Source organism: Urocampus carinirostris, chromosome 7, assembly GCF_059441175.1.
Source record: "Urocampus carinirostris isolate Australia breed hairy pipefish chromosome 7, RoL_Ucar_1.0, whole genome shotgun sequence".
In the NCBI taxonomy this organism is placed as follows: domain Eukaryota; kingdom Metazoa; phylum Chordata; class Actinopteri; order Syngnathiformes; family Syngnathidae; genus Urocampus; species Urocampus carinirostris.
Window position 1 is genome coordinate 10,481,393 of NC_142355.1, and position 26,272 is coordinate 10,507,664.

The 26,272-nt window shown below is 39.5% G+C and overlaps 1 protein-coding gene across 1 annotated transcript in view; it reads right to left on the reverse strand.

The window, feature by feature from the left end:
* Nucleotides 1-2,438: 2,438 nt before the first annotated feature.
* The window catches only part of slc12a3 (solute carrier family 12 member 3), a 35,876-nt gene continuing 12,042 nt past the window's right edge, over nt 2,439-26,272 (reverse strand). Inside the window, 17 exon segments of the mRNA XM_088339209.1 lie at nt 2,439-2,580; nt 2,655-2,722; nt 2,826-2,964; nt 3,557-3,643; nt 5,077-5,188; nt 5,268-5,372; nt 6,418-6,454; nt 7,407-7,447; nt 7,580-7,662; nt 7,754-7,860; nt 8,955-9,080; nt 16,392-16,503; nt 18,645-18,744; nt 19,582-19,737; nt 20,988-21,089; nt 22,093-22,216; nt 25,331-25,438. Coding sequence (XP_088195335.1) covers nt 2,439-2,580; nt 2,655-2,722; nt 2,826-2,964; nt 3,557-3,643; nt 5,077-5,188; nt 5,268-5,372; nt 6,418-6,454; nt 7,407-7,447; nt 7,580-7,662; nt 7,754-7,860; nt 8,955-9,080; nt 16,392-16,503; nt 18,645-18,744; nt 19,582-19,737; nt 20,988-21,089; nt 22,093-22,216; nt 25,331-25,438 — 1,749 coding nt within the window.

Here is a 26,272-nt window from a genome sequence, read left to right on the forward strand (position 1 = left end):
TCCGACTCCCCTGCTCGCCAGGCCAACTCCGCCGATCGCCAGCCCGACTCCGCCGATCGCCAGCCCGACTCCGCCGATCGCCAGCCCGACTCCGCCGGCGGCCAGCCCGACTCCGCCGGCGGCCAGCCAGACTCCGCCGGCGGCCAGCCCGACTACGACCGCTCCTGCCTCTTCCCGTTCCTGCGTTTTCGGAAGAGGGAGTGGGGTTGCCTTCATCGGGAGCGTCGACCCATTCTCGGGGGCGAGGTATTTATTTCCTTTTAGTACCTCAGGAGCTCTCCCTTGAAGGGGGGGTTCTGTCATGTCCTGCACGGTCGTCATGGCACCCAGGTGGTCCCGCCCCTTGACACCGGCTGAGACAGATTGACTTGATTGCGTGTGGGATACTTAAGCGCTCCTTTTGGGACTGCCCGTTGCCAGACCATTGCTTAACTTAAGGAAAGACCTGTTCATGCCCGTTTGTTCTGAGTAAATGCCTAGTTTGTGATTTTGATTGCCTTTAAGCCTCGTTTGTGAGTATTACCTAGTTTGAATATTTGATTGCCTATAACCTGTTTTGTTTTGTCTTTAGTCCCTGCGTGTTGGACAACTTTTATTTTCTAAATTAAAGTGACAGATCGTACAGGCAAAATGAGTTCACACTCCCTGCCTCCTGGTCCGTTCTGTGACATTATGAATAACAAAAACAACTAGAATATAGTAAATCTTTTTCTGTGTATTTCTACAGCACTTCCCGTTCCCTTAAACTTGCTAGCTAAATGGATAGTTTTTTGGCTGTTTCATGGCGATTCTGTTTGGAATGATGCAATGTTGGGCGGCATCGTGGCTGGGTGGTTAGTGTGCAGCCCCACGGTGTCCAGGGTTCGATTCCAGCTACAGCAGCCTCCCTGTGTGGAGTTTGCATGTTCTTCACTTGCTTGAATGGGTTTCCTCTCGGCACTTCGGTTTAATGTCACATTCCAAAAACTTGCAGGTCAGGTTGATTGGTAGGTCCCAATTGTCCCTAGGTGTGAATGAGCGAGTGTGGATGGTTGTATGTCTCTGCGACCGGCTGGAAACCAGTTTAAGGTGTTCCGTGCCCACTGCCCAAAGTTGGCTGGGGCGGGCTCCAGCAACCCCGCGACCCTAGTGGCTCAGAAAATAAAAGGGTGGATGATGCAATGTTCAATTTAAAAAAAAACCAACCTGAAACCTAATGCAATCATCGGCGCGATATACTCACTCTCGCTTTAAAATATAGCAGGCGTAAACTAAAATGCTTGTCTGGATGTCACAAGCCAGAAACTGAGACAGGACCCAGTAGTGTTCGTTTAATCAGTTTTATTGATAAAGAGAGAGATGTTTTAGCAATAATGATAATTCAAATACCACTCATAGTACGAGGACTCCTCCGAGTGCAGGCATGTCAAATATATGGTGTATCCGGACAGTTAGATGATTCAATACGACCCGCCATTAATTTTGTGAGTATGTCAAAAAAAGAAGTGAGTCTCTAGGTAATTTTCAACAAAAGTTACGATTTTAATACATGCACACCAAATGCTCTTTCCGCCCGCTATAGGGAAGTGTTGAGTTTGTGTCGCATGGTGAGTGTGTTCATGTGTAAAACTGCAGTCATTTAACTGTTAATATAAACCATTTAACACATTCAATGACAAACGTGAAAAACTTCCCCCCGGATTGTTTTTATCATTCGTGATTATGACATGAAGTGTAGGCTACTAATGTAGACTGAACAATAAATCATAACAGTGAAAAACAAAGCTAAACATTTTGAATTGACATTCTTTTACTGATCCGGCCTACCTAAAAAACGAAAGTCTGAATCCTGCCCCAGAGCCCAACTGAGTTTGACATCCTCTCTTCAGTGTTTGTGAAAAAAACCACAGTTAGAACATTGTTAAGTAGTATTTAAAAGAGTGTTAAAAACAATTTGAGTTGAAATAACTCATTACTGATAGAGTTACTAATCAGAAATCATGATATGTTGAAAAAGTCTAGTAAATTATTGGTCACAGTGATTAATATATACTATAAGTGATTGTGATTTTTAGTCATTCCATTTTTTTTAATTCGACTTCTGTATGTCACACGAGAAGGATGCTTTTCACATGACTACATATAATACATTGTTATAATAATTTGGTGACACGATTTGATTAATGTAAAAAGTGTTTAGAGTGTCAAGGAAACGGGACCAAGATAAGCTCTGGCTTTTTCTCATCATCTTTTTTTCCCCTTCTGTTCCGTTTATCAAAGCTTTTGATTTTGAATTAATTGTAAACCTTGGATTTAATGAACAAAGGAAAAAAATAGAAATGTCTGTGAATCAATTTAGAGTGATAAATTATTTTGAACGTCTAAAGAGATTAGGGTTGAATGAATTAAGTTTGTTAAAAATTATAAATCATTATTCCGGTTACATGCACAGACAAAGTTCACTGGCAGTACAAGGTGAGGACGTTTTCCTGGTTCCCCCTGACCAGTAGGACTGGGGGTTTTAAATCAACTGTCAGAAATTCCAGCCAAGAAAGGTACAGGATACTGGGACACAGTCCTCTTCTCCCCACTGGCATGGTGCTGGATGCATTAAAGCTAGATTATTTTCAGTTATATTGAAAAGTAATGTAGAATGCATAAATGCGAAAACTCACATGACTATCAGTGCGGCCTCCTGAGACTTTTCCTGCAGAATCTCATTTAGGCGGATTTGACGGAAGGACTGATTGTCACACAAATATGTACACGTTTAGTAGAGTATATTTCATCAACTTTGGGAAAATAAATCTGAGCATTGTATCAATTTGGGTGTTTTTCAGCTGCACCTTGACTCTGTTCCTCTCCAGATCCTGGTCAGTGATCCACCAGGGCTCCTCCTGGATTCTTGATGAGCAAGAATCGGGTTCGCTTTTCTGGTTTGTGTCCCGTTTGAAGGAACTCATCATTTTCTCAAACAAATGAACGCTGTTACAAACAATGAGATAAAGGAATTGCAGTTAAAAGACACATTATGAAAACAAAGTGTTTTCTGCAAGAAGTTCGAGAGCGTTCTCCATCCGGGCACCGGTAGTGTGGAATGCTCTTCCCCCTGAGATCCGATCTGCAACCTAAGTGGAAATGTTTAAATCTAAGCTTAAAACACACTTCTACGCTATAGCATATGAATAACCTATACTTTTTGTGGACAATGTCTCTGTATTATTTGTGATTGCAACCTCCTTTGCTGTCTGGTAATCCTGAAAGGGGGATACCACATGTGCGGTCCTCTTCTTCGTGTTGAGGTTTTTGAGTTTTTCCTTGCCCTCATGTTGGTTCCAGATCAGGGGATGGTGTAAATATAATCTGAAATAACAGTCTGTGCAATAACCTGTGCAGCCCTTTGAGACTCTTTGTGATTAAGGGCTATACAAATAAAAAAAATGACTTGACTTGTTTCCACATTCTGCATTCCACAAATGCAATGTTGATCCAAATGCAGTGTTTACATGAACTGCACATGGAACACAACATAGTAAAATTATCATTTCTGAGGAGGCAAATAAACTGCTAAGCTTACTTTCCAGGCTGAGGTTTTTGAAATAGGTCAGGAAGCACTTGGACATCATTGAATCCCAGACGAAACTTCTTGATTAATATCATCATCCTGAAAATAGAGAATATGTTCGTTCTGGTCCGGAAATTATTTTAATTTTATATCCATCCATCTATTTTTGGCTAAACATTTTCTCTCAATTGGGTTGCTGTGTGTTGGGATAAATCACGATTTAGTTAGGATTGGTCACCAGCAATTACCAGCATCGTAAACTCAACATCAGCCGGTGAGTACTTGGATGCACAGTGGTTAAATGGCTCTGTTAGCTGCATAGCTCTATAGTCTATATAAATTAAGTGCCATTTAAAAACCAGTCAAATTGTTGTGATCACAAAAATATCCTTTTACATTCAACCCATTAAACAGAGCAATGGCCATGAGTGTGTTTGCATTCTTCATAAAAGTAAAAGCTCTTTCACCAATCATGTATTGACACGTAACATAAGTAACTTACCTGTTATCCTAATATTTTAATATTTTGAATCATACAAAAGTTTCTATTTGTGGAGAAATGGCGATATCAGATTCTCCAAGCTCAATGCGTTTATCTCAAACTCTGATTACACTGTGCACACACCTTGAAATTGTACATGCACCACCCAAAGTTTTGAGTTTTTGGCTAAAACCAAAACGTTTTAAAAATGCAATTAAAGTTATAGTGGGTGAAAAATTTCGGTTCAACTTGCTGAACATGATTCTGTAAGCAAGTATAGTCTAGTGGTTGTCAACAGTTGCTTAAATACAATCTAACCCACAATGTCCTTTTGCTGCAACTCGGTTTTGTAGAAATTAATGACAGGGAACCTTTTTTAAATACTCCAATGCATGCAACTAATTAATGATAGTTGATCAATTTGTGTGGAAAGTGTGTGATTGGCTAATGGCTCTATTTTCACATTATATGGACTCGCCACTCGCAGCTTACAGAAAACAACATTTATGGCAGAAGAAAATTTCTGATTTCAGTAAAAAAAAGAAAAAAAAAGAAACAGTGGCTTGCGAAATTATTTGCCTCCCTTGAACTTTGTGACCTTTTGCCACATTTCAGACTTCAAACATAAAGATATAAAACTGTAATTTCTTGTGAAGCTAGTGGCTTCACGATCAACTCAAAGTGCATGAGATTGATGGGAACCAAAACAAAGTTATTTGTTCTATAATAAGTGTTTTATTTTTATTACGCTGCTGTTGGGTCGGTTAGTTGTCAGTGAGAGGAGTTTTTAAGGTCCTGCTGCCTCTTTACTGGTTCTTTCTTTGATTGTTGTCACTGCGCCCTCGTTAGCATGTCTTTTGACATAAGTTTGCATAATAAAGAAGAAATGATACGGCTATGCTATCAGGACTAGCGACTAAAATTGTTTCGCCAACCCTATTTGCTCCATGTGTAATACATGGATCCCGTAATTATGGTGGGAGTAGCTTAGCTCTCTCTTTGTTGAATCTATTAATTGTTAGATGAAGGTTGTTACAAGAAAAGTTCTTACTCTTCTCGTAACTCATCATTTTTGGAATTGCCTCCTCCCACAAAGACTCGAACTCGACATTTGGCCCAGCGTTTCCTGCGAGTTAAGAGGTAAGGGAGCAGCAGAGTAAGACCTATGAACGACACAAGAACTTCATTAAGAAGAAAGGGTTTACATTTACATTGCAGATCTTCACATGCGTGCAATCAGACCTCCATCATCAGACAGCCAGTATACATCAATTGTCTTCTTTCCTTGTTTTTTTTGAAAAGGTGTAGGCCTTCTTGGTTGAGCCTGTGGCCCAATGGGAACATTTGCTGCAAAGTATAAACGTGTGTTATTTTGTTCATCCAAATGATTGTGTGTGCCATACCTGTCAACTTATTTGTTTCTTCCATATTTTATAGTATTTTTTTGATAATTCAAAGAAGTGTAAGGCATATTTTTGTACAGAGATTTATTTTTTAACGATATATTTTTTTTTTTTTTTTTTTAGGTAGGCCGATATTGTCTTGCCCATCTCGACTCTAATCTCGGTCTTTTCAATCATTGGTAGAAGACGACAAAGTCATCGTAAATTGCTTATATTGTCGGGGTACACTATTGCAAATGTAACCATCGATCAATAATTTATTTTGTAAATAAAATACACTTGTTCATGTAAATTATCTTTGTTTTTAATTCTACATAGCCTGTCTTCAAGCTGTTAGTAAATCGGTGCACCGCAGCTGAGTGGTTTGCAGATCTGCGGCACAGTTCTGAGGTCATGTGTTCAAATCCAGCTACCAGCCCTCCAGTGTGGGGTTTGCATGTTCTCCCTGTGCTTGCGTGGGTTTCCTCTGGGCTTTCCGGTTTCCTCCCACTTTCCAAAAACATGCATGTCAGGTTAATTGGCCGGTCCATATTGTCCCTACATGTGAATGAGCAAGTGAGTTGTCTGTTCCTGTGTGCCCTGCGACTGGTTGGTAACCAGTTCAGGGTGTCCCCTGCCCACTGCCCGTAGACAGCTGGGATGGGCTGCAGCCACCCCCACGACCCTACTGAGGATAGGCAGTGCAGATAATGGATGGATTGATGGTGTGATGCCCCCTCTTCTGGAATCTGAGGAAATTATAGTTGGCCCTTCAGCTATTCATCCATTTTGTTTAGAAATAAGATAAATACGCTATACTAGGGATGTCAAACTCATTTTGGTTCTGGGGCCAGATACAGACTTTCTGTTCTCAGGTGGGCCAGATCAGTAAAATTACGCAACTGCAAATTTTTAGCTTTGTTTTTCTGTATTATTCTTTACCATTCAGCTTAGATTAGTAATCTACCCTGCATATTACAATCATGAATGACCTGTGATCATTTCTAAACACAAAACATTTATTCACAAACAACTGGGAAAACAATTGTCATGTTTGGCATCAAATGTGTTAACGCTGTAAAAAGGTGAAGCAACTGGAAGCTGTTTTAACGACACAATAGCGCTTTTTCACGAGATTTTAAGTCACATAAAATGCTACAAGGGAAAGCTGCACGGTTGTGACAAGGACTGCAAACCTTTCACGGAAGGTGAATTTATTAAAGACTGTTCAAAGAATGCCAGGCTGAATAGTTTGCCCTCACACATTTTCTCATGACCAAATCAGGCCCGCTTTCTGAAAGTTTGGACACCCCAGACCTAGACACTCAGTTCATTTTTTGAAATATTCATAAATTTATGGTGGGCCAGAGTGAATCATCCAACGGGCGGGATCTGGCCCATTGTGTTTGGAATACCTGCGCTACAGCATATACAGGGTGTCTCAAAAAATGTACTCACTCTTTTTTTCCCCCAGACCTAACACCCATGGACTTTTTTTTGTGGGGATACTTAAAAGACCACGTTTATGGCAACAAACTAAGGACAATTGATGCATTGAAATTGGAAATTGAGAGACAATGTCGTGATATTCCTAATGACATGTTTCGCGACGTTTGTGAATCCCTCGGTGCGCGTTATCAGCGTTGTCCGGACAATAATGGTCATCACTTTGAACATTTTCGTACATATTCTTCAATTACATTTGTCTCATGTATTCGATGCTATTTCACTTCACTCTATGTTCATAAATAAAGGTTTTCTCATCATTCTAAAAGTGAGTACATTTTTTTGAGACAGCCTGTATGTATGTACAGTCCGTATCATTAAAAGCACAGACATAGGACAGTGTGAATGTATGGATGGACCTTAATAAAAACTTTTTTTAATAGTATATATACTTTTTTTTATCGTACGGAAGTGATTTTCAATGTCAAATGTACACACAAATTTTTAAAGTGTACTTACCTGAAAACATGTTAAGTCCAGAAGCTGTATAAATGGTGTTCATGCTTTCACGCTCTCCATCGAAGCCTGGATTCACTGAATAAATATATACATAAATACGGTAAGTAAATAGATAAATAAATGCAGCTTAATTGATCACCTTTGTGATTTAACAATATTATTTGTACTGTTAGATTAATACTGATGACATAGAGTTGAGATTCTCACCGTGTGACTGATATAGACCAGTGACATCCGGTCTCTCTCTTGTTCTTAACACGCACACACCGTATTGAAGGTCAAATGCATCCCTAAAGAATAGTAGAAAAAAATTTCAGTTCGTGGACCAATTATCTCACTTTTCATTGTCTGAAGTATTCTACACGATCAAATACTACTCACTGCAAAATTCCTACATAGCTGTGGGCGGCCTGGGGTGAGTCAGTGGGCCAGTTTGCCTTGAACCCCATCACAACGACATTGGGTCGCATCCTGCCCAACCCTGTTCCCTGGTGTACACATGACATCATTAAAATAGAAAAAGAAAAGCCTTTTGACGATTGGGAAACGTAAACAATTCCAAAACATTTCATTTCATTTTGTTAATCGTTAGTGTTGCATTAGAATTCTGTCGAATTTTGTTGCTGCTTCATGTTATTGCACTACTTTTCTGTATACTTTTGTTGCAATGCACTATTGTTATTGCAATATATCATAGAAGAAAAATGCACTTAGAACCATTCTCTAAGCACTACCTTGTAATATTTGGGTCAATTTATCCTGACATTCTTATCGTTATTTTTTAAATCTTTAAAACATCTCATCAGCTGCACCGCTTATCCTCAGTAGGGTCGCGGGGGTGCTGGAGCCCATCCCAGCAATAATCGGGCAGTGGGCAGGGGACACCCTGAACTGGTTGCCAGCCAATTACCGGGCACACAGGGACAGACAACTCGCTCGTTCATTCACACCTAGGGACGATTTGGACCGGCCAATCCACCTGAAATGCATGTATTTGGAATGTGGGAGGAAACCGGAGTGCCCGGAGGAAACCCAGGCAAGCAAGGGGAGAAAATACAAACTCCGCACAGGAAGTCCGGTAGCTGGATTTGAACCCACACAGGAGGTTCCCAAGACCTTAGAACTGTGCCGCACACGCACTAACCACTGCTCCGCCGTACTGCCATCTTCAAAACATGGTCTTCTTATTTATCGTGGAGTGTCACATCTAATCTCATTGAAAACAATGTCCACTACGTTGTTATCAATTAAAACAAAGACTACAGTAGTCTACTCTACTCTACTCTACTCTACTCTACTCTACTCTACTCTACTCTACTCTACTCTACTCTACTCTATTTGTCCACATTCTCGCTGTACTTAAAAAGTCAAAAATTGGTCAGGTTGTATGGGCATATATTATAGTTTCTTTGATTTTCAACGTGCATTCATCCATACGTGTTTTTTACATTTACTTCTATAACTCGGATTTTTTACATTTTGGAGATCACCGGGAAACAAGGTATAAAATGATGGATTACAAAGCAAGGTTGAATGATGACAGACAGGAATTACACATGGTACCAAATACTTTATATCAGACCTGTAGCAGCATGTTCACTCCTGAGCGCAGGTCTGTAGCAAACACATTTTTATAAAAAGACTTCACCTTTCTTTGGTTCAACCAGGAAATGTGACTTTCACTTTGGCACAATTCAGAGGGATCATTCTGGAAAAGAGTATGATCAAATGATGACAGGAATAAATACAGTCAAACAAGTACATATCTGCAACCATTTTATGAGTTCCATCCATTCAATCATTCATCAATTACTTCATCTATTTAATTTAATTTTGTGCCAGAGAAATGAAAAATAATCTCATGACCAACAGTGGAGGCAAAACCCATCTGAGGTGACACAAAATACCATTACATTATTTAAGCCACCTCGGAAATAATTTAACTAAACAACCAGTAAAAAATTGGGAAAGAGTCAAAGGCAGTGGTTCACAGCTGGAAGGTCGGGACCCAAAATCGGGACACGGACCTGATTTCAATGGGTCGCAGGCGTTTTCCTTGGCAAAATAATACAGATACAAAAAAATAACTGAGGTTCAAATACACTCCTTAACAGTAGATGGCGATAATGCCCGGCAAATGGGAGTTTTACATTTTTTGCAAGCTATTAAGATACATTTTGGCCTCCTTTCCAACTAGATATCTAGCTTTTTTTTAGTTTTCTATCTGGCTATTTAGATGGCAGTTTACTCTTTTAGCCGGCTACCTAGCTTCCTTTTAGTTTTTTTTACCCGTTTACCTTAATAGGTAACTATCAAGCTACATTTTTAGCTATTTAGCAAGCCATCTACCTAAGTTGCTATTTTATATATTGATATCAAAGTGGGTGCCATTTGCGCCAATTAGTTACAAAAAGTAGCTCGACGCCTAAAAAGACTGAAGACCCTTGGTTTAGTGGACTGAAAATGAGTGCTACAAAGCACATGGAAGAATACAAACTACGGCAAATCAAACTGACCAAAAAGCAAGATTTTTCCTTGTCAAGCCATTTGTGGGAAAATGAAAGAATGAAAGATAAAAGAAAGGAAGAAGGAAAAGGGAGATAAAGAGAAAGAAAAACCAAAAGAAAAAAAAGAAAAAGAAAAGGAGAATAAAGGGAAAAGAAAGAACAGTAGAAAAAGACAGAAAAAAGGAAAAATGCAGAAAAGAGAGAAAAAAGAAAAGCTTTTGGGTTTTTTCAGGTACTCGTGGCAACAAGATGGCAGCTAATTATGTTGAGGCTCATGCTATGTCAAATGAATACAAAAATTAAAATTTCCCAGCAGAAAAAGCTAATGTTGTGACTCATCCATTTGCAGAAACTGTAATAATAAAAACCTCATCATCCAGTCCAGCGTGAATGTGGATCTTTGGTGGGACACGTACACCGCGGTTACATTGGTGCCGTGACCCGTGACTTCTATCAAGCTCTCCGAACCGAGGACTGTCCTACCTGCCACATCATTTCATGAAGCCATCAGCTCACAGTATTTAAAACTGCTATACAGTGACGTGTTACGCAGGCGATTTTGACTTATTTACATCTTTGAAACATGTTTACTCAGAGCACAAGTGACGTTTCTGAGGGTGTAGCTGATCAGATGACAAATATTATTCAGGAGATAGGACATAAATTGGCTGATAGCATATTCACAAATATACAGTCACGTAATATAGTAGCTCCTAACGCTGCTGCCACACAAGATGTAGCAAACAGATTGAGTCAGGTGGTTACGCAGAGAAAGGTTAAGGAACCGCCGTCATTTATTGGGGATGGCTCAGACTCAATAACAATACATGAGTGGGAAGATCTAATGAGGACATTTATAAAAAGGAGTGATGTGAGACTTGAAGAGCAAGCAGAGGAAATCCTTATACATTTGAGAGGAAAAGCTAAAGATGTAGTTAGGTTTAGCATTAGAAACAGTAATATAGACGTCTATACCCGCCCTGACATGATTTATAGTCTTCTCAGGAAATACTTTAGCTGTACCAAGTACTCTGCTGTCCCTTTAGCTGACTTTTATTCAACTTTGCCCAAAGACCAGGAAGACCCCTATGACTACTGGCTGAGACTAAACAGAGCAGCTGACCTTGCCTCTGAGTGCTTGAGAGAGCAGGGCAAAACATTTGACAACCCTGAAATAGAGGTTACTCGCATGTTTATTAGGAACTGCCCATGCAAGGAACTGGCACTCACTTACAGATCAAAAACCATCGAAAAGTGGTCAGCATGTGAGGTACTAGAGGTGCTGAATGAATACCACGCTGAGAAGAGCTACAAAGCAAATTCCCTACAGCAACCTGCGAATAGAGCGGAAATTGCAGTACACAAAGCTGAGCTGAACCATGGTCCAACCCTCGTGCACGAGCCACCTCAGACTTCGAGCCCACAGTATGTCTCTCTAACGGACGTTATTAGTATGTTGGAGAAAGTTCTGATACGTGTTACCTCGAACCAGTTTCAAGAGAGAGGGGGAGCTCCAACCAGGCGACCTGGAGCCAGAATCAATGGTTTCACTGCCAAGCCATGTATCATTTGCAAAGAGGTCGAACACAGTGCTCTCTCTCATTGCCGAGACAAAAACCTTTGCTTTCACTGCCATGCCCCAGGGCATTCTCGACGTGATTGTCCAGTGACGAAAGTTGTCCCGCTGCCTCAGGGAAACTAACTGATCTGCGCTTAGGGGAGAACAGTGCAGATCAACTGAGTATACCTCCCACCACTAATGTGAAGCCTGACATGCAAGATAATAAATCAATTTATGAGTTGTATAGCAACAAGATACCTCCATCGAAGAAGCTGATCTTTCAGGGGTTTCAGAGAATAGCGGAGACTGACGAACTGTTTTACACACCTGTACTTGTGCAAGAAGGCCCCACTTTCAGAGCGCTGTTGGACAGTGGGTCGATGGCTTGTACAGTAAGTGAGGACACGGCTAAGTCCCTCCTGCAGCAATTCCCTGATATGATGAGTTACACGGCCGAGGATTATGTCATTGTAGGCTGCGGTGGACACCAAGTTTCTCCCAGAGATATGTACGACATTCACGTCACAGTTTACGGGTGCCAAATGATAATACCAGTAATGGTGGTGCCAGGCCAGACAGAACAGATGATCCTTGGCAGCAATGCCATCAAATATATTTTGACTCAATTGAAAAGTACTGATGGCTATTGGAGATTAGTTTCCACTCCTGACAACGGTCTGTCCGATAACCACAGTCAATTCCTGTCAATGCTTTCCAACACAGAGAGATGGAGAGGTGACTGCATTCCAGACAAAGTAGGGACAGTAAAAATCAAGAGTTGCGTGACGCTGAATCCACGGACCGAGTACGTTATTTGGGGCAAGTTACCTGAGTTGGCCGGGACGTCTGCGGGCAGCACAGTGGTCGTTGAGCCAACCCAATCAAAGGCTGGGCCCAGACAAGGCCTTGTCGCACGAGTTGTTACTCCACTCTGGGGAGATGGATGGGTGCCTGTTAAAGTCTTTAATCCCACGGACAGAGTTGTGGTGCTGAGGAGAAACAGGAAAATTGCAGATGTGTCTCCTTGTATCGCAGCGGAAGACCTGCCCAATGCAGAGGAGGTCAAGTGCAACGTGCAGAGTGTACAGAGCAAAGAGGTCCGACCCAGGTCAGAAGAGGACATGATGCGTACATTGGAAGCTCTGGGACTGCAAGACATTGACCTGAAGTCATGTGAGGTTTCGCTGCAGTGTAAAGACAAGCTCCTTCATATCATCGAACAATTCGAGTCAATCTTTTCTCGCCATAAGATGGACTGTGGAGAGGCCAAAGAGTTTGTACATCGTATCCACCTTGTTGATGATAAGCCGTTCCGTCTACCCTACAGACGTATACCACCAAGTCAGTATGAAAAACTGAGGACAACTCTGAACGAGATGGAAGAGATAGGAATTATTCAGAAGTCGACTAGCGACTATGCATCTGCGCTTGTTCTCATATGGAAGCGGAATGGAGAACTAAGGGTATGTACTGATTTCAGAAGGCTTAATGCAAGAACCATAAAGGATGCCTACCCACTACCGCATCAAGCTGATGCTTTGGCCGCACTTGGGGGAAATGCCTTTTTCTCCACAATGGATCTGACGTCAGGCTACTACAATGTCCCCTTGCACCCTGACGACAAAAAGTACACGGCATTCTCCTCACCATTCGGCCTTCACGAGTACAACCGGCTCCCTCAGGGACTTTGCAACAGCCCAGCAACATTTATGAGGATGATGATGTCAATATTTGGTGATCAGAATTTCATGAGCCTATTATGTTACCTCGACGATCTGATGGTGTTTGCCCCCACAGAGGAAGTTGCACTCCAACGCCTGCAGATGGTGTTTACTCGCCTTAAGGAACACAACCTCAAGCTCGCACCCAAAAAGTGTTTTTTCCTCAGACGGACTGTGAAATTTCTTGGGCATGTCATCAGTGAGGATGGAATTCGGACTGACCCCGAGAAAGTGAGAGCGATAAATGACGTACAAGTCGCTGATCTAATGGAGTCGGATGGCAAGACGCCATGCCCTAGTAAAATCAGATCTTTTCTACTCCATTGCATACGAATAACCTACTCCTCTTGTCGGTTGAAAATAGTTTGTGTAATATAGTGTAACAATCTGTGAAGCCCTTTGAGACTCTTCGTGATTTAGGGCTATACAAATAAAAATGACTTGACTTGACTTGACTTGACTATTTATTTAAAATAATGTATGTTTGTATGCAATGAACGTATTTTCCGTTTTAATTTTTTTTTAAATAACGATTTACGTTGTGGGGCAGCACGGCGGCGCAGTGGTTAGCGCTTGTGCGGCACAGTTCATGTCTCGGGAACCTGTCGTGGGTTCAAATCCAGCTCCAGACTTCCTGTGCGGAGTTTGTATGTTCTCCCCATGCTTGCGTGGGTTTCCTCCGGGCACTCCGGTTTCCTCCCACATTCCAAAGACATGCATTTCAGGTGGATTGGCCGGTCCAAATTGTCCCTAGGTGTGAATGAGCGAATGAGCTGTCTGTCCCTGTGTGCCCTGCGACTGGCTGGCAACCAGTTCAGGGTGTCCCCTGCCCACTGCCCGGAGATGGCTGGGATGGGCTCCAGCCCCCCCGCGACCCTAATGAGGATAAGCGGTATGGCTAATGAGATGAGATGAGATGAGATTTACGTTGTTTTTTTTAACTTATTGCAATCGCTAAATAATACACACAGTCTATTTATCCATCCATCCATTATCTGCACCGCTTATCCTCAGTAGGGTCGCGGGGATGCTGGAGCCCATCCCAGCTATCTTCGGGCAGCGGGCAGGGGACACCCTGAACTGGTTGCCAGCCAGTCGCAGGGCACACAGGGACAGACAATTCGCTTGCTCATTCACACCTAGGGTCGATTTGGACCTAACATGCATGTTTTTGGAGTGTGGGAGGAAACCCACGCAAGCACTGGGAGAACATACAAACTCACACAGGAGGTTCGATCTCATGGCCTCAAAACTGTGCCGCACACGCGCTAACCACTGCTCTACCGTGCTGCCCAACAAAAATACAAATTAAGATAAAACTGAAAAAAAAAAAAAACTTTGTATACAAAAATCCTCTGATGTTGTTAAAAATAAATAAGGTACAGGAAGCAAAAATGACATTACCTCAAAGGGTCTCCTACTGGTTGAAATACTTTATCCATTAAATAAAAACATTGTTTGTTCAACTTATAACCAAAAATACATAAACTATCACTTAAACATGCCTTTTTAAAAATACTAGTAGGTTGAGAAATTTGTTTTCATTTTACATAACATACGTCTCACCCAGGGGGGAGCTGGCATAATGTTCCACCATCTTGCTGCTACGGGTAACCAAAAAACTCAAAAAGGCTGGGTAAAAAAGAAGTCAATTTGAGTCTCGAAGTTTGTATTCTTCTTTGTGCTTTGTTGCACTCCTTCTCGGTTGCACTACACAATATTTAGTGGTCAAATAATACTCACTGTCCCTTTAACATTTTGGAAATCTCTAAATTTACCTATAAATTAAATGATCTTCCTCTTTTTTGTTTCTGCAGCTGAGTTGAACACAATTACCCCGATCATTTCCAACAGACAGTTTGCTCGCTCATTCACACATAGGGACAATTTGGAACCGCCAATTAACCTAGCATGCATGTTTTTGGAATGTGGGAGGAAATACACGCAAGCATGGGGAGAAGATGGAAACCCCACACAGGAGGTTTGATCTCATGCGCTAACCACTGCACCGCCGTGCTGCACATTCTATTTATTTAAAGGGAATATTATTACTTTAAGTTTTTTTTTTCTGGCCATTAAAAAGATATGAATACAGTGGGACCTCGCTACTTCGCAATTCGACGTTCGCGGCTTCAGAGCTTCGCGGTCTGTAATAGTTAAATTTTATTTTTCATTTATTTTTATTTTTTGATGGGGCGTCGCTACTTTGCAGATTTTCACTTTTTGTGGGAATCCCCCTCGGCCGACGACCCTAGCACGGCGCGCCGTTCTCGTTTCCCGGCGCGGTTTCGGTGCGGCTTCCGCCTCACTGCCCCCCCTAACCCCACAGGTCCCACCAGCTTCCCCTTTCCCCCGCGGCCGCCCGTCCGTCGGCCGGAGCCGTCGAGGGCCGTGTAGCGCCTCCCAGCCGTGTAGCGCCTCCGAGCCGAGCGCCCCACCCGCTCGGCTTGTCGCGGTGTCGTGCGTATCGCGGCCAAAAGTACCCATGCCGCGTGGTAGGGGCTCGCTCGTGGAGCGACCGAACGGCACCCGCGGTGCGGCGCAAGTATAAACCCTGTCGTGAATTTGTCTGAGATCGTCACGGGCGGACGGAAAATCGCCCAGCTGTACGACTCTTAGCGGTGGATCACTTGGCTCGTGCGTCGATGAAGAACTAATGTGATTTGCAACTGCGATTGGCTGGCAACCAGTTCAGGGTGTCCCCTGCCCACTGCCCGGAGATGGCTGGGACGGGCTCCAGCTCCCCCGCGACCCTAAAAAGGATAAGCAGTGCAGATAATGAGATGAGATGAGATTTTATTTTATTTATTTATTTATTTTTTTTGAAGGGGCGTCGCTACTTCGCAGATTTTCACTTATCGCGGGTGGTTTTGGTCCCCATTAACCGCGATAACCGAGGTCCCACTGTACACTCTTTTATCTTTGGTTAAAACTGCATGATCCTTTTGTTAAAAACACTTGAACATTTTTTGAACATCTATAACTTCGGTCAAAGGTAAAGTTTGTTGCACACACACGTTTTTCCTCCTGAGCAAAATTCAATGCTTGAATACTAGATTCCTTTATGCTCCCCTTTGTGATGTGCAACATGATTTGGATAATGCTCATTTCCTAGACTCTGGAGATGCTGACTCAGATTCTTTCCTACAACATCAGAAATGGTAGGTAACCACTTAAACACAAGCAAATTGTTAATCAGTATTAACCATTGCACATTGTGTTGCACTCACAGTGATGACATGGCCACACACCATGAGACTAAGATCCTTTGTAAAACAGCCAACAAGATCCACGAGAGCCGGTCGATTGCTGGGAGGTCCACTCAGCACTAAACACTGTGGCCTAAAATCAAGACAATAAGTCTCACTCCAGTGGCAGAACATTTGAGTTATTCTCTGTATAATCTTGATTTTTTTAAAGGTATGTTTTCAATCATTATTATTATTTTTTTTTTTTTTGGGGGGGGGGGGGGGTTGGGGGGGCTGAAACTAAGCCAAAGGCAAAAAATCCTTAAAATAAGCATCATTATCCGAAATAGCAGAAGATTGATTATTCACCAAGATTAGTATATACATACCACAGCCATATCTCCCTAGTGAGAGGTGGCTAGCGTCATTTCTGACTCTTTTTGGGAGATTGATTCAGAGGAGGGGATTCCCAGCCCCCTCGCTCAACCCAACTGAAGTGTTGGAAGTCATTAGGTGACCAAACCCCCCAATTCCAACCCCTAATGCTGAACGCCAAGCAGGGAGGCAACGGGTACCAGTGTTTAAGTCTTAGGTATGACTCGGCCGAAGCTTGAACCACAACCTCCCAGTCTCGGGGCGGGCGCCATACCCCCAAGGCCACCGAGCTGGTTAGTTTAAGAGTAGTAGGATAAGACAAGATAATCAGATTAGTGATAAATGTATTTTGTTTTGGTATTAGAAACATACAAAGGTGATTGCATAAGATGCCTGTTCATTATTGTGACCATTATACTGTTGTTTTGTTGTGTGACCAGTCATGTAAGTTTACATCATTTTCACTGTTTGCCAATCATGTTGCTGTTTTTTGATTTCCACACCCTTTAGGGCAGGGATAGGGAACCTATGGCTCGGGAGCCATATATGGTTCTTTTCATGAGTACATATGGCTCCGAAATAAAATGTAACTATTGCACATCTCTCTGTGGCCTTCCAAAGTCAAGTGATTTCGTCCCGATTTTGGTCCATATAAAGCCGAAGCAACTTAATGCAGAAGTTCGATAAGAAACCATTTAAACTGATAAATGAAAACGCTGGCAAACGACTTTGATTGGGTGAGCAGTACAGGTGGGCGGGTCCCTGCACACAGCGCAAGGCACTTCCTTCTCTCTCTCTCTCGCTCATTGCAGTCTACAGCGAAAGTGAATTTGACGATATGCTTATCGTTTGCAGTAATTTGTGACATTTTTACAAAAGAACTTTGCATGCACATTGATTTGAAACTGTTATTAAGGACAAATTTCATGGAAAAAATTGCCTCAACACTCTTAACTGAAGGTGGAAGACAAATTGTAAATGGCATATTTACATTTATTTGGGACACAGGATTTGGCATTATTATCATTTCATAGATTTGATTAAATCATCAAATGACCCACAGTGAAATAAAATGTGCTGAAGAATTAGCTTAGTCTAGAGAGTGTGTTTGGCAGTTTTTTCAATTTTGTCTGAAAATATATGATGTGGCTCTCTCAATTTATTTTTAAAACATTTTTTGCTTTTATGGCTCTGTGGGTCAAAAAGGTTCCTGACCCCTGCTTTAGAGTAATCTAAACCTAGGATATTTAATAACAAGAAAGGGCTAAGGCGAGGGCTTTTAGAATGGGTTGGAATTTCTTATCTGAGGTTTAGATGCTATTCGGTTCTTTCATGTACAAAATCAGTTGATGCCTTCTCTCCTTATTTCAGTGTCTACTATTTATAAACTTATCAATTGGAAAAAAATACTTGGGATGAGCAAAACAATCTGCCACAGTAAACAATCTTGCTTATTTTAAGTGTGATTTGTTTTCCTTTTCCTTTTTGACTAAAAAGCAAGTTTAACATAAAGTAAAAAAGACACACTTAAAATTTGTTTTCAGGTATTTTGGTAAAAAAACAACAACACATTTTGCAGTGTTAATCAAAGTTTAAGTCAAACATACTCTTATAACAGACCAACCAACAACAAAAACTATCACTGCTGCCCCGATATTCGCCATATTACCCCTTGTTTTAGATTTCCTTAATTCATTACAATTGTATGTAAACTGTACTGTACATACAAATTTGGGGAACAAACATTGGTTTAAATTATATGTTATTAGTTTCACTATTAACCAGTCACTAAATTATCCTTTGGGATTGTATGACATTAGTTAATCTCAATAGCTTATTTCAACCAATCTAACCAGTAAGAACAAAAGTAAGCAAGATACATTACCCTCAATAAAATAATTATTACTGTGAGGCATTTACCTGTAGTTCTTCACATGGTCTTCCACATTGTTTAGACTCAAACATTGGTTCAATGCAATGTTGTAGGAGCTGGCCTGCACCGATGAGCCCCAGTTTACAGCTTGGCACAGATGAGAGAAAAGCAAGCACATGAGTTAATAACACAGAATATAGGGTGCTGTCCAGGCCATAATTAAGGATTGGCTCTCATACGTGAACAGGAAATTTTCTCAGATGAGTGAAAAACGCATGTCGAAACCTGACACACGTACTGGTCACTTTCAAACAAATTGGTCAAATGTTTGCAATTATAAAAGCTGGTGAAATATTTGTGTTCGTAAAGTAAGCTAAAAGGAACGTGTCTCACTTAAGTGAATGAACACTTTTGACAGTGTATTTGGAAGCCTTTGACCAGTACATGTTTAACATTTTGACGTATATTTATGAGACCATTTCAGTACTGTAAGTGTCCGTGTTTGCCCTGTGTTTTTGGAGACAAATGTTTGACCAGAGTGTTTGAAAGTGTACGACCAGTACGTGCGAAAGGTTTTGACATGTGTTTCCTTTCACTCTTATGTACTGTATGAGAGCATTTCACTTGCATATGTAAGAGCTAGAGGTATTATCTTAGGCCAGAAACTCTAACCTGGCCCGATTCTTGTGTTGGGTCGGGCCTAAAATGTCAATCATTGAGCTTAGTTTTGGGCTGACCCAGGAGGGTGTTTGGGTGAGAGTGAGCCAAAAACTCCTGAAAATTCAGGTTTGCTTCGGGTTCGGTCCCTCAAATCAAGTTACTATGTTGGGCTCGGACTGGGCCGGCCTTTGATACTTGCAGGCCGTGGGGCTGGATTGTTTAGTCCTAATCTTACCTCTAGTGATAACCAATCCTGAATTATGGCACAGATGGCGCACTGTAACAGAGTGGGCCTTCAACTGTTGGCAGTTACAGTGTGCTTACAAGGTTTTTTGTAGAGAGTGTATCCTAAAAGGAGCAGAACAACTCCAAAAGCAATGAGCGCTGCCCACCAGTTCAAAAAGAACATGATAACCAGACAACACACGGCACACAGCAAAGACAACCATTTATTGTAGAACCTGAAGGATGGACGCCAACCTGTAACACAATTAACACACAATCTTAAAATCCATTGCTTTTTATTCGTCCACACTCATATTAACAAATAGGTCACGCCCGTTGTTTGCGAACTGGAGTCGTCCAATTTCGTTGTCACAGCATATCCCATGTTGTAACAATGACAATAAAGGCATATTCTATTCTATTCTATTCTATTCTATTCTATTCTATTCTATTCTATTCTATTGTCAGTATTGGGGATAACAGCATTATCTGTTTAGTAACAGGTAATCTAACTATTTTTTTTCCTGACATTACATAGCTGTTATCGTTACTGACGGTCAAAAGCGGTGCGTTACTTTAAATAAAGCAGTTTGCTGCTCTCCTCCGAGTAAGTTTATGTTCACGTCTTTTCAGATCACATCACCATTCAAAATAGCGACTACCACAAAGTAAGAAAGAGATTACTCGCCGAAAGAAAAGGGGCTTTTGATTTAAATTTGATGAGAATGAAAAAGGTTACAATTTTTTTGTATTAGATATTTTTCTTTGTAGATTTATAGATTTTTCATTTATGTTTTCTGTGTTTTTCAGTGTTAACGATTTAGTGTTGATTTTAATTTATTTCCCCTTGTTCAAGTCATTCATAATGATACATATTCAATGGTAATATAAGGATTAAACAACCAAAACATGCTGAAGAGCCATTTGGGAAGCCAAGCGAAAATGTCGTTTCTCTAAAAAGTGTCGGAATTCCTATCTCTAAACCGGACCATTCAAGTAAGAATTAATTTATCAAACTTATTTTATATTGTTGACTGCTGATTGTTAATTCATTATATTGTCAAGTGTTTCTTTTGTTGCACTTCAAATATAGGATAAATATTTTGCCAGTGAGGTGCAATAAATATTAAAATGTTCTGTGACACAACTACCTCTGTTTTTCTCTATTCAACTGACTCGAATACTGCACAGAAAATTTCAACAACTTATTTTTAAGTAATGGAAACAGTTACTTTTCCTGGTAACAAGTTACTTTTACGATAGAGTAACTCAGTTACTAACTCAGTTAACCCCTACTTCTTCCAAAAAGTAACTATAACTAATCCATTTTTTTAAGTACTTGCCCAACACTGGCTAGTTTGTTTAGAATACACAGATCAATTAGTTTGTACTGGATAATAAAAAAGATGAGAGTAATAATAATGAATCAAAATAAAAATCATTATCACATTTAAAGTTATCATAAATCAACGCATACACTGTAGGAACAAATCATCGTATTTTACCTGGTGAGTTCGTAATTGAGGCATGGAAGCAGCTGAAGTTGATCAAACAGTAAGAGCAGAGAAAGAAGTTGGAAATGATCGGAGCAATTGTGTTCAACTCAGCTGCAATAACAAAAAAGATTAAGATCAATTAATTTATAGGTAAATTTACAACTTGTCAAAATTTTAAAGGGACAGTGAGTATTATTTGACCACTAGATATTGCGTAGTGCAACCCAGAAGGAGTGTAACAAAGCACAAAAAAGAATACAAACTACGAGACTCAAATTGACTTCTCATTATTTACCCAGTCCTTTTGAGTTTTTTGGTTACCCGTAGCAGCAAGATGGTGGAACACTATGCCAGCTCCCCCCTGGGTGAGACGCATGTTATGTAAAATAAATACAAATTTCTCGACCTACTAGTATTTTTAACAAGGCATGTTTATATGATAGTTTGTGTATTTTTGGTTATAAGTTGAACAAATAATGTTTTTCTTTTATGAATAAAGTATTTTAACCAGTAGGAGGCCCTTTGAGGTAATGCCATTTTTGCTTCCTGTACCCTTTTTATTTTTTAACAATCTAAGAGGGTTTTTTTATACACAAAGTATATGTTTTTTCAGTTTTATCTTAATTTGTATTTTTATTGTAAAAATGAAGTTTTAAGGTAATATAATAAATGACTTTTAGTGTTGTCGAATCTCCCCTTAAAACTAAATTAGAGTAAGAGTCACCAAAAAGGCAAGTAAAGCAAGACAAGTAAATGTATAGCCTTTCTGTACGGAGAAACACGTTTCCTCTAAATATATAACTATTTTTTGTCAAAAAAAATATATTAAAAAAAAAAAGGGAAAATACGTTGAATGCATACAAACATACATTATTTTAAAACACTCGTGGAATATTAATTTTTGCATTTATTTGACATAGCATGAGCCTCAACATAATTAGCTGCCATCTTGTTACCTGAAAAAAACCCAAAGCTTTTCTTTTACTGTCAGGTCATTAGGCATCATAAATATTTATTTTTGTGATTTCCATTTTAGGAAATATTTTATTTCCCCATATTTTAAGACGAACGAAGACATTGTATGAACACATTTCAGTTCTGGTTCAGTCCTCACCAATGAGAATGAAGCAAAGAGCAATTACAAATGCCAAGAGGTAGCTCCGCAATGCCTCCTCATTTTTGCCATAACCTTTGCCAAAGAAGCCAATCAAAGGGTAGAGCTCATCCTTGCAGAGACACTATGAAAAGAAAAGACAAAATAAAACAAATCAAACCCCTAATCCTATTGGTCCCGCATCTCCCACAGCAAAACACCAAAAAACAAAAACAAAATAATTATTATAAGATAAAGGGCTTAGTCAGAATAGAGCCAACATAAAAACATTTACAAACATTTAAGAACATTTTTCAAATATGTATATGTAACGGGTGTAATAATAACTTGTTTTATTGAAATTCCTGCTGAAATATGTTTTATAGTTTATGTGTAAGAGTCCTGCAATGATGAGTCCAACAGTGCCACCTGCTAGTAAGGGGTAAGGTTTGGTTTGGCTTTTGATCTTGTGACCGGAAGGCGGATGCCGTTGGCAGTCTACAGCGCGCTGCTAACGGTAAGGCACGATCTTGTAGTGCTCCGCAAAAAGTTAATTTTAAACATTAAAACCACAGCTGACAAATCTCTCAACATGCACAGTAATGTGATGGATGTTGTCAAGCTGTTTGGATTTATTTTCGTTTTGTTTCTGTCGCCATTTATATTAGTTTTGCCGGACGTTGCATGTTGTGCTAAAATGCTAATCCCCCTTATAGTGTTGAAAGCCAGCAGAGGAGCTAACCACGTGTTGTGTGTGACTCATTCATTTGCAGGTAAATGTACCCGTTTTTATACTCGTTATTGTTATTATATCTATTTTCTCATATATATATATATATATATATATATATATATATATATATATATATATATATATATATATATATATATATATATATATATAGGATGATGATGGTTAAAATTCAGTTTAAATATAAGAAAAATATGTTGAATTTATTGTGAACGTTAAAAAAAACATTATACGATCTCTTGTTAAAAGTATCTTGTTAAAATGGATGTAAAATGTATTGAGATGGTTGATATTCTAAAATCTATTTTATGTAAACTGAAAAGAAAGCTATTTGATATGTTTAGGGCAGTCTACAGCGCGCTGCTAATGTGTTGAAAACCAGCAAAGGAGCTAACCACATGTTGTGTGTGACTCATTCATTTGCAGCAACTGTAATAAAAACCTCATCATCCAGTCCAGCGTGAATGTATATATATATATATATATATATATATATATATATATATATATATATATATATATATATATATATATATATATATATATATATATATATATATATATATATATATATATATATATATATATATATATATATATATATATATATATATATATATATATGCACATCCTTATTCAACAAGGCACACTTACATTTTCGCTATAGTGAAATAATGCTAATATTGTATCAAATTATCTTCGCAGATACTGTAGTGCCAGTCAATCAACTTCAGGAACTAATATATTGAATGTCACACCTAACGTTTACAGATTAAAACTGCTGAATGGTCAGCCCTGTAGTGTTAGCTTGTAAACATTAGCCAAAGTCCGGCTAGCAACTAACACAAAAGTGGAATTATTTTCCAACCACATGTAGAAACAGCTTAAATGACCTAATCAGTCACATGCAAAAACATGTATGCAACTTTGATGTTAAATTTTATCAATAGCAGTGAACTGAAAACACATAGTTCAAGCCTGAAATTGATTTTTGACCTTTTATGTAAGATTCAGTTTGTGTAGTAAGTCTACAGCCATCGATGTGAATTATCCTAACCATACAAAGGTATAATAAGTTGATAAAATAGATGTAATATTCAATAAGTTGATGCTTTTATTGTCCTAAAAACACAAGTATTCTGAAGTGGGATGGTTGAACCCAACCTGTAAAATACCACTTCAATTAGAATGACCAGTTAATCATTGGCAATGAGGGGTGTATGAATGGAAATGATATCAGACCGATGTTCCCTCTAATTTTCCACAGGTCTGAGCGTTCACACAAAGTCGGTGAGCAACACTTGAAACAACAGTGAGCAACAGCAACCCCAAGTGTGGCAACTAAATCATTATCAAATATGTCCAAAACTTGACATCACGTTACATTTTGCTGAGTTTCCGGCAATGCAAAATTATTTTTCACTTTTGAAAGAATTGACTAATGTACGATTGCAAAGGTTGCAGGGCCTACAAACGTCATTTGTTTTTACAATTCTTTCACAAGATTTCCATTACTTTTATTCCTGGTATCTTTTGTAGCATAATACTAACATTTTTGGGGGCTTATTTAGTCGGTTGCACGATACAGAACTGTATTTAATTACATTTTTTAGTGGAAGTACAATGTTGGCAACACGATAACTTGATATAATTGGAAATTATTTGAATGCAACACAAACTTTTTCCTCTTATTCCCTGTTTTTTTTCTCCCTTTTTTCAAATTCATTTAAAAAAAAATCTCATAGTGTTTATTTTTTCCTAGCTGTTACTTTTTTCTTGCTTTTTTTGTTCTCTATTACCCTTTTCCCTTTATTTGCTTCCTTCTTTTCTTTTGGCTTTTTATCTGAATTTTTCCTGCTCTTTTTTTCTCTTTTTCTCTCCTTTTGTTTCGTTTTTTTTCTCAGCTTTTCACTACTTTTACATTTTTTGTATTTTTTTTCTTTTTTTGTTCCATCCCCCCTTCCTTTAGGTCATTTTGTGCACAATTTTACATAATATTTGGTCGTGTAGGGATTACAGAAGCAAAAACAACATGAAGAGCCGCTTGGGACCCGAAAAGGTCGGTTCTTTTTAGTGAGCCGAGCCGAAGAAGCCGGTTCTCGAAAAACTCTACTGACTTTACTCAGCTTCGTTCTACTTCGACATTGACTTCAAAGTACCGCATTTAGAACCCAGCGTCAGGGGAACCCGTGTATTTTTACCTTCATGCACAGTAACTTTGACTTAATTCGCTTTTTAATTAGCAATTTCGAGCCCTCATTTTTGTGAGCAGGCTAGATTTTCTTGTGCGCGGAAAAGCTCTGGGTAGTGCGCAATTGCGCACACACGCAGCTTAGAGGGAACATTCTATCAGACAAATTAATATCGCCTTAGTCATGTTTTATTTTATTAAATATTAACGATTTTGTGTTGTTTTGCATTGTCTTACTTTAAAACTTTAAAAAAATAAAAGGTACATGAGGTATCATTTGAATATCGAAACACCTGGAGTATATTTCTCTTTGTTACCTGGAACACTTTGGGTGCAGACACGAGACAGGCCAACGCAGAAGAGAGTGTTGCACCAAATATGCCAGCTGTGATGAGTGGAGCAAAAGCTGACACCATGCTCATTGACTAGGGAGACAAAAATTAAACGTAATTGTTCCTCAATTTCTCACTACTGGTGATCAAGAAATTGTTGTTCACAAAGCTACTTATTCCACAATAACCAGACCAAGTGTTTCCTTGTGCAAAAAATAAAATGTTGGATTGCTGAAAGCTGAAGAAGGCTGTTGAATATGGGTTGATTGCTGAATCGCACCAAAATCTGATCAAAATTAAGTTATAAATATGGTTAAAATAGGGAAAATTCTGTATGAGTTATCAAAGAACAAAAGTAAAACATGGTAACAGGCATAATTAATAGATCCGACAGAGAGCGCTAAGCCACGCCCAACATAGTTACGGTATTTATTTATCACATGCTGAGCAAATAGAAAAAACAGCGAGCGATTCTTTAGTTGCTATTCCTGATCGCATAGCCGTATCATTTCTTCCTTATCATGCAATCGTATCTCAAAAGGGTTTCAATTATTATACAGTATACAGAGTTATATTCATGGCATCAAGATGTCCAAAGATGCTAATAACCTTTTAAGGGTGGATGCAAAATGTTGGCGATATATGAGGAAGTCTGAAGCCCCGTACCAACTACACATAGAAATAGATTCAGATTTGAGACAGATAATGGTATATAGAGGCTGGGTTGGGTAGGGTTACTTTAACTGGATTACTTTCAATTACTTTTGGATTACTCCAATACCAAATATGCTAATAAAAGACAAAAGAAACTAAATATGAATACACTACTAAACTTAATAAATTTTGTGCAGGCTTGGGGAGTAACGGAACACATGGAACGGCAAAAATGATGTTGGCAAGCTGTTTGGATTTATTTTCATTTTGTTT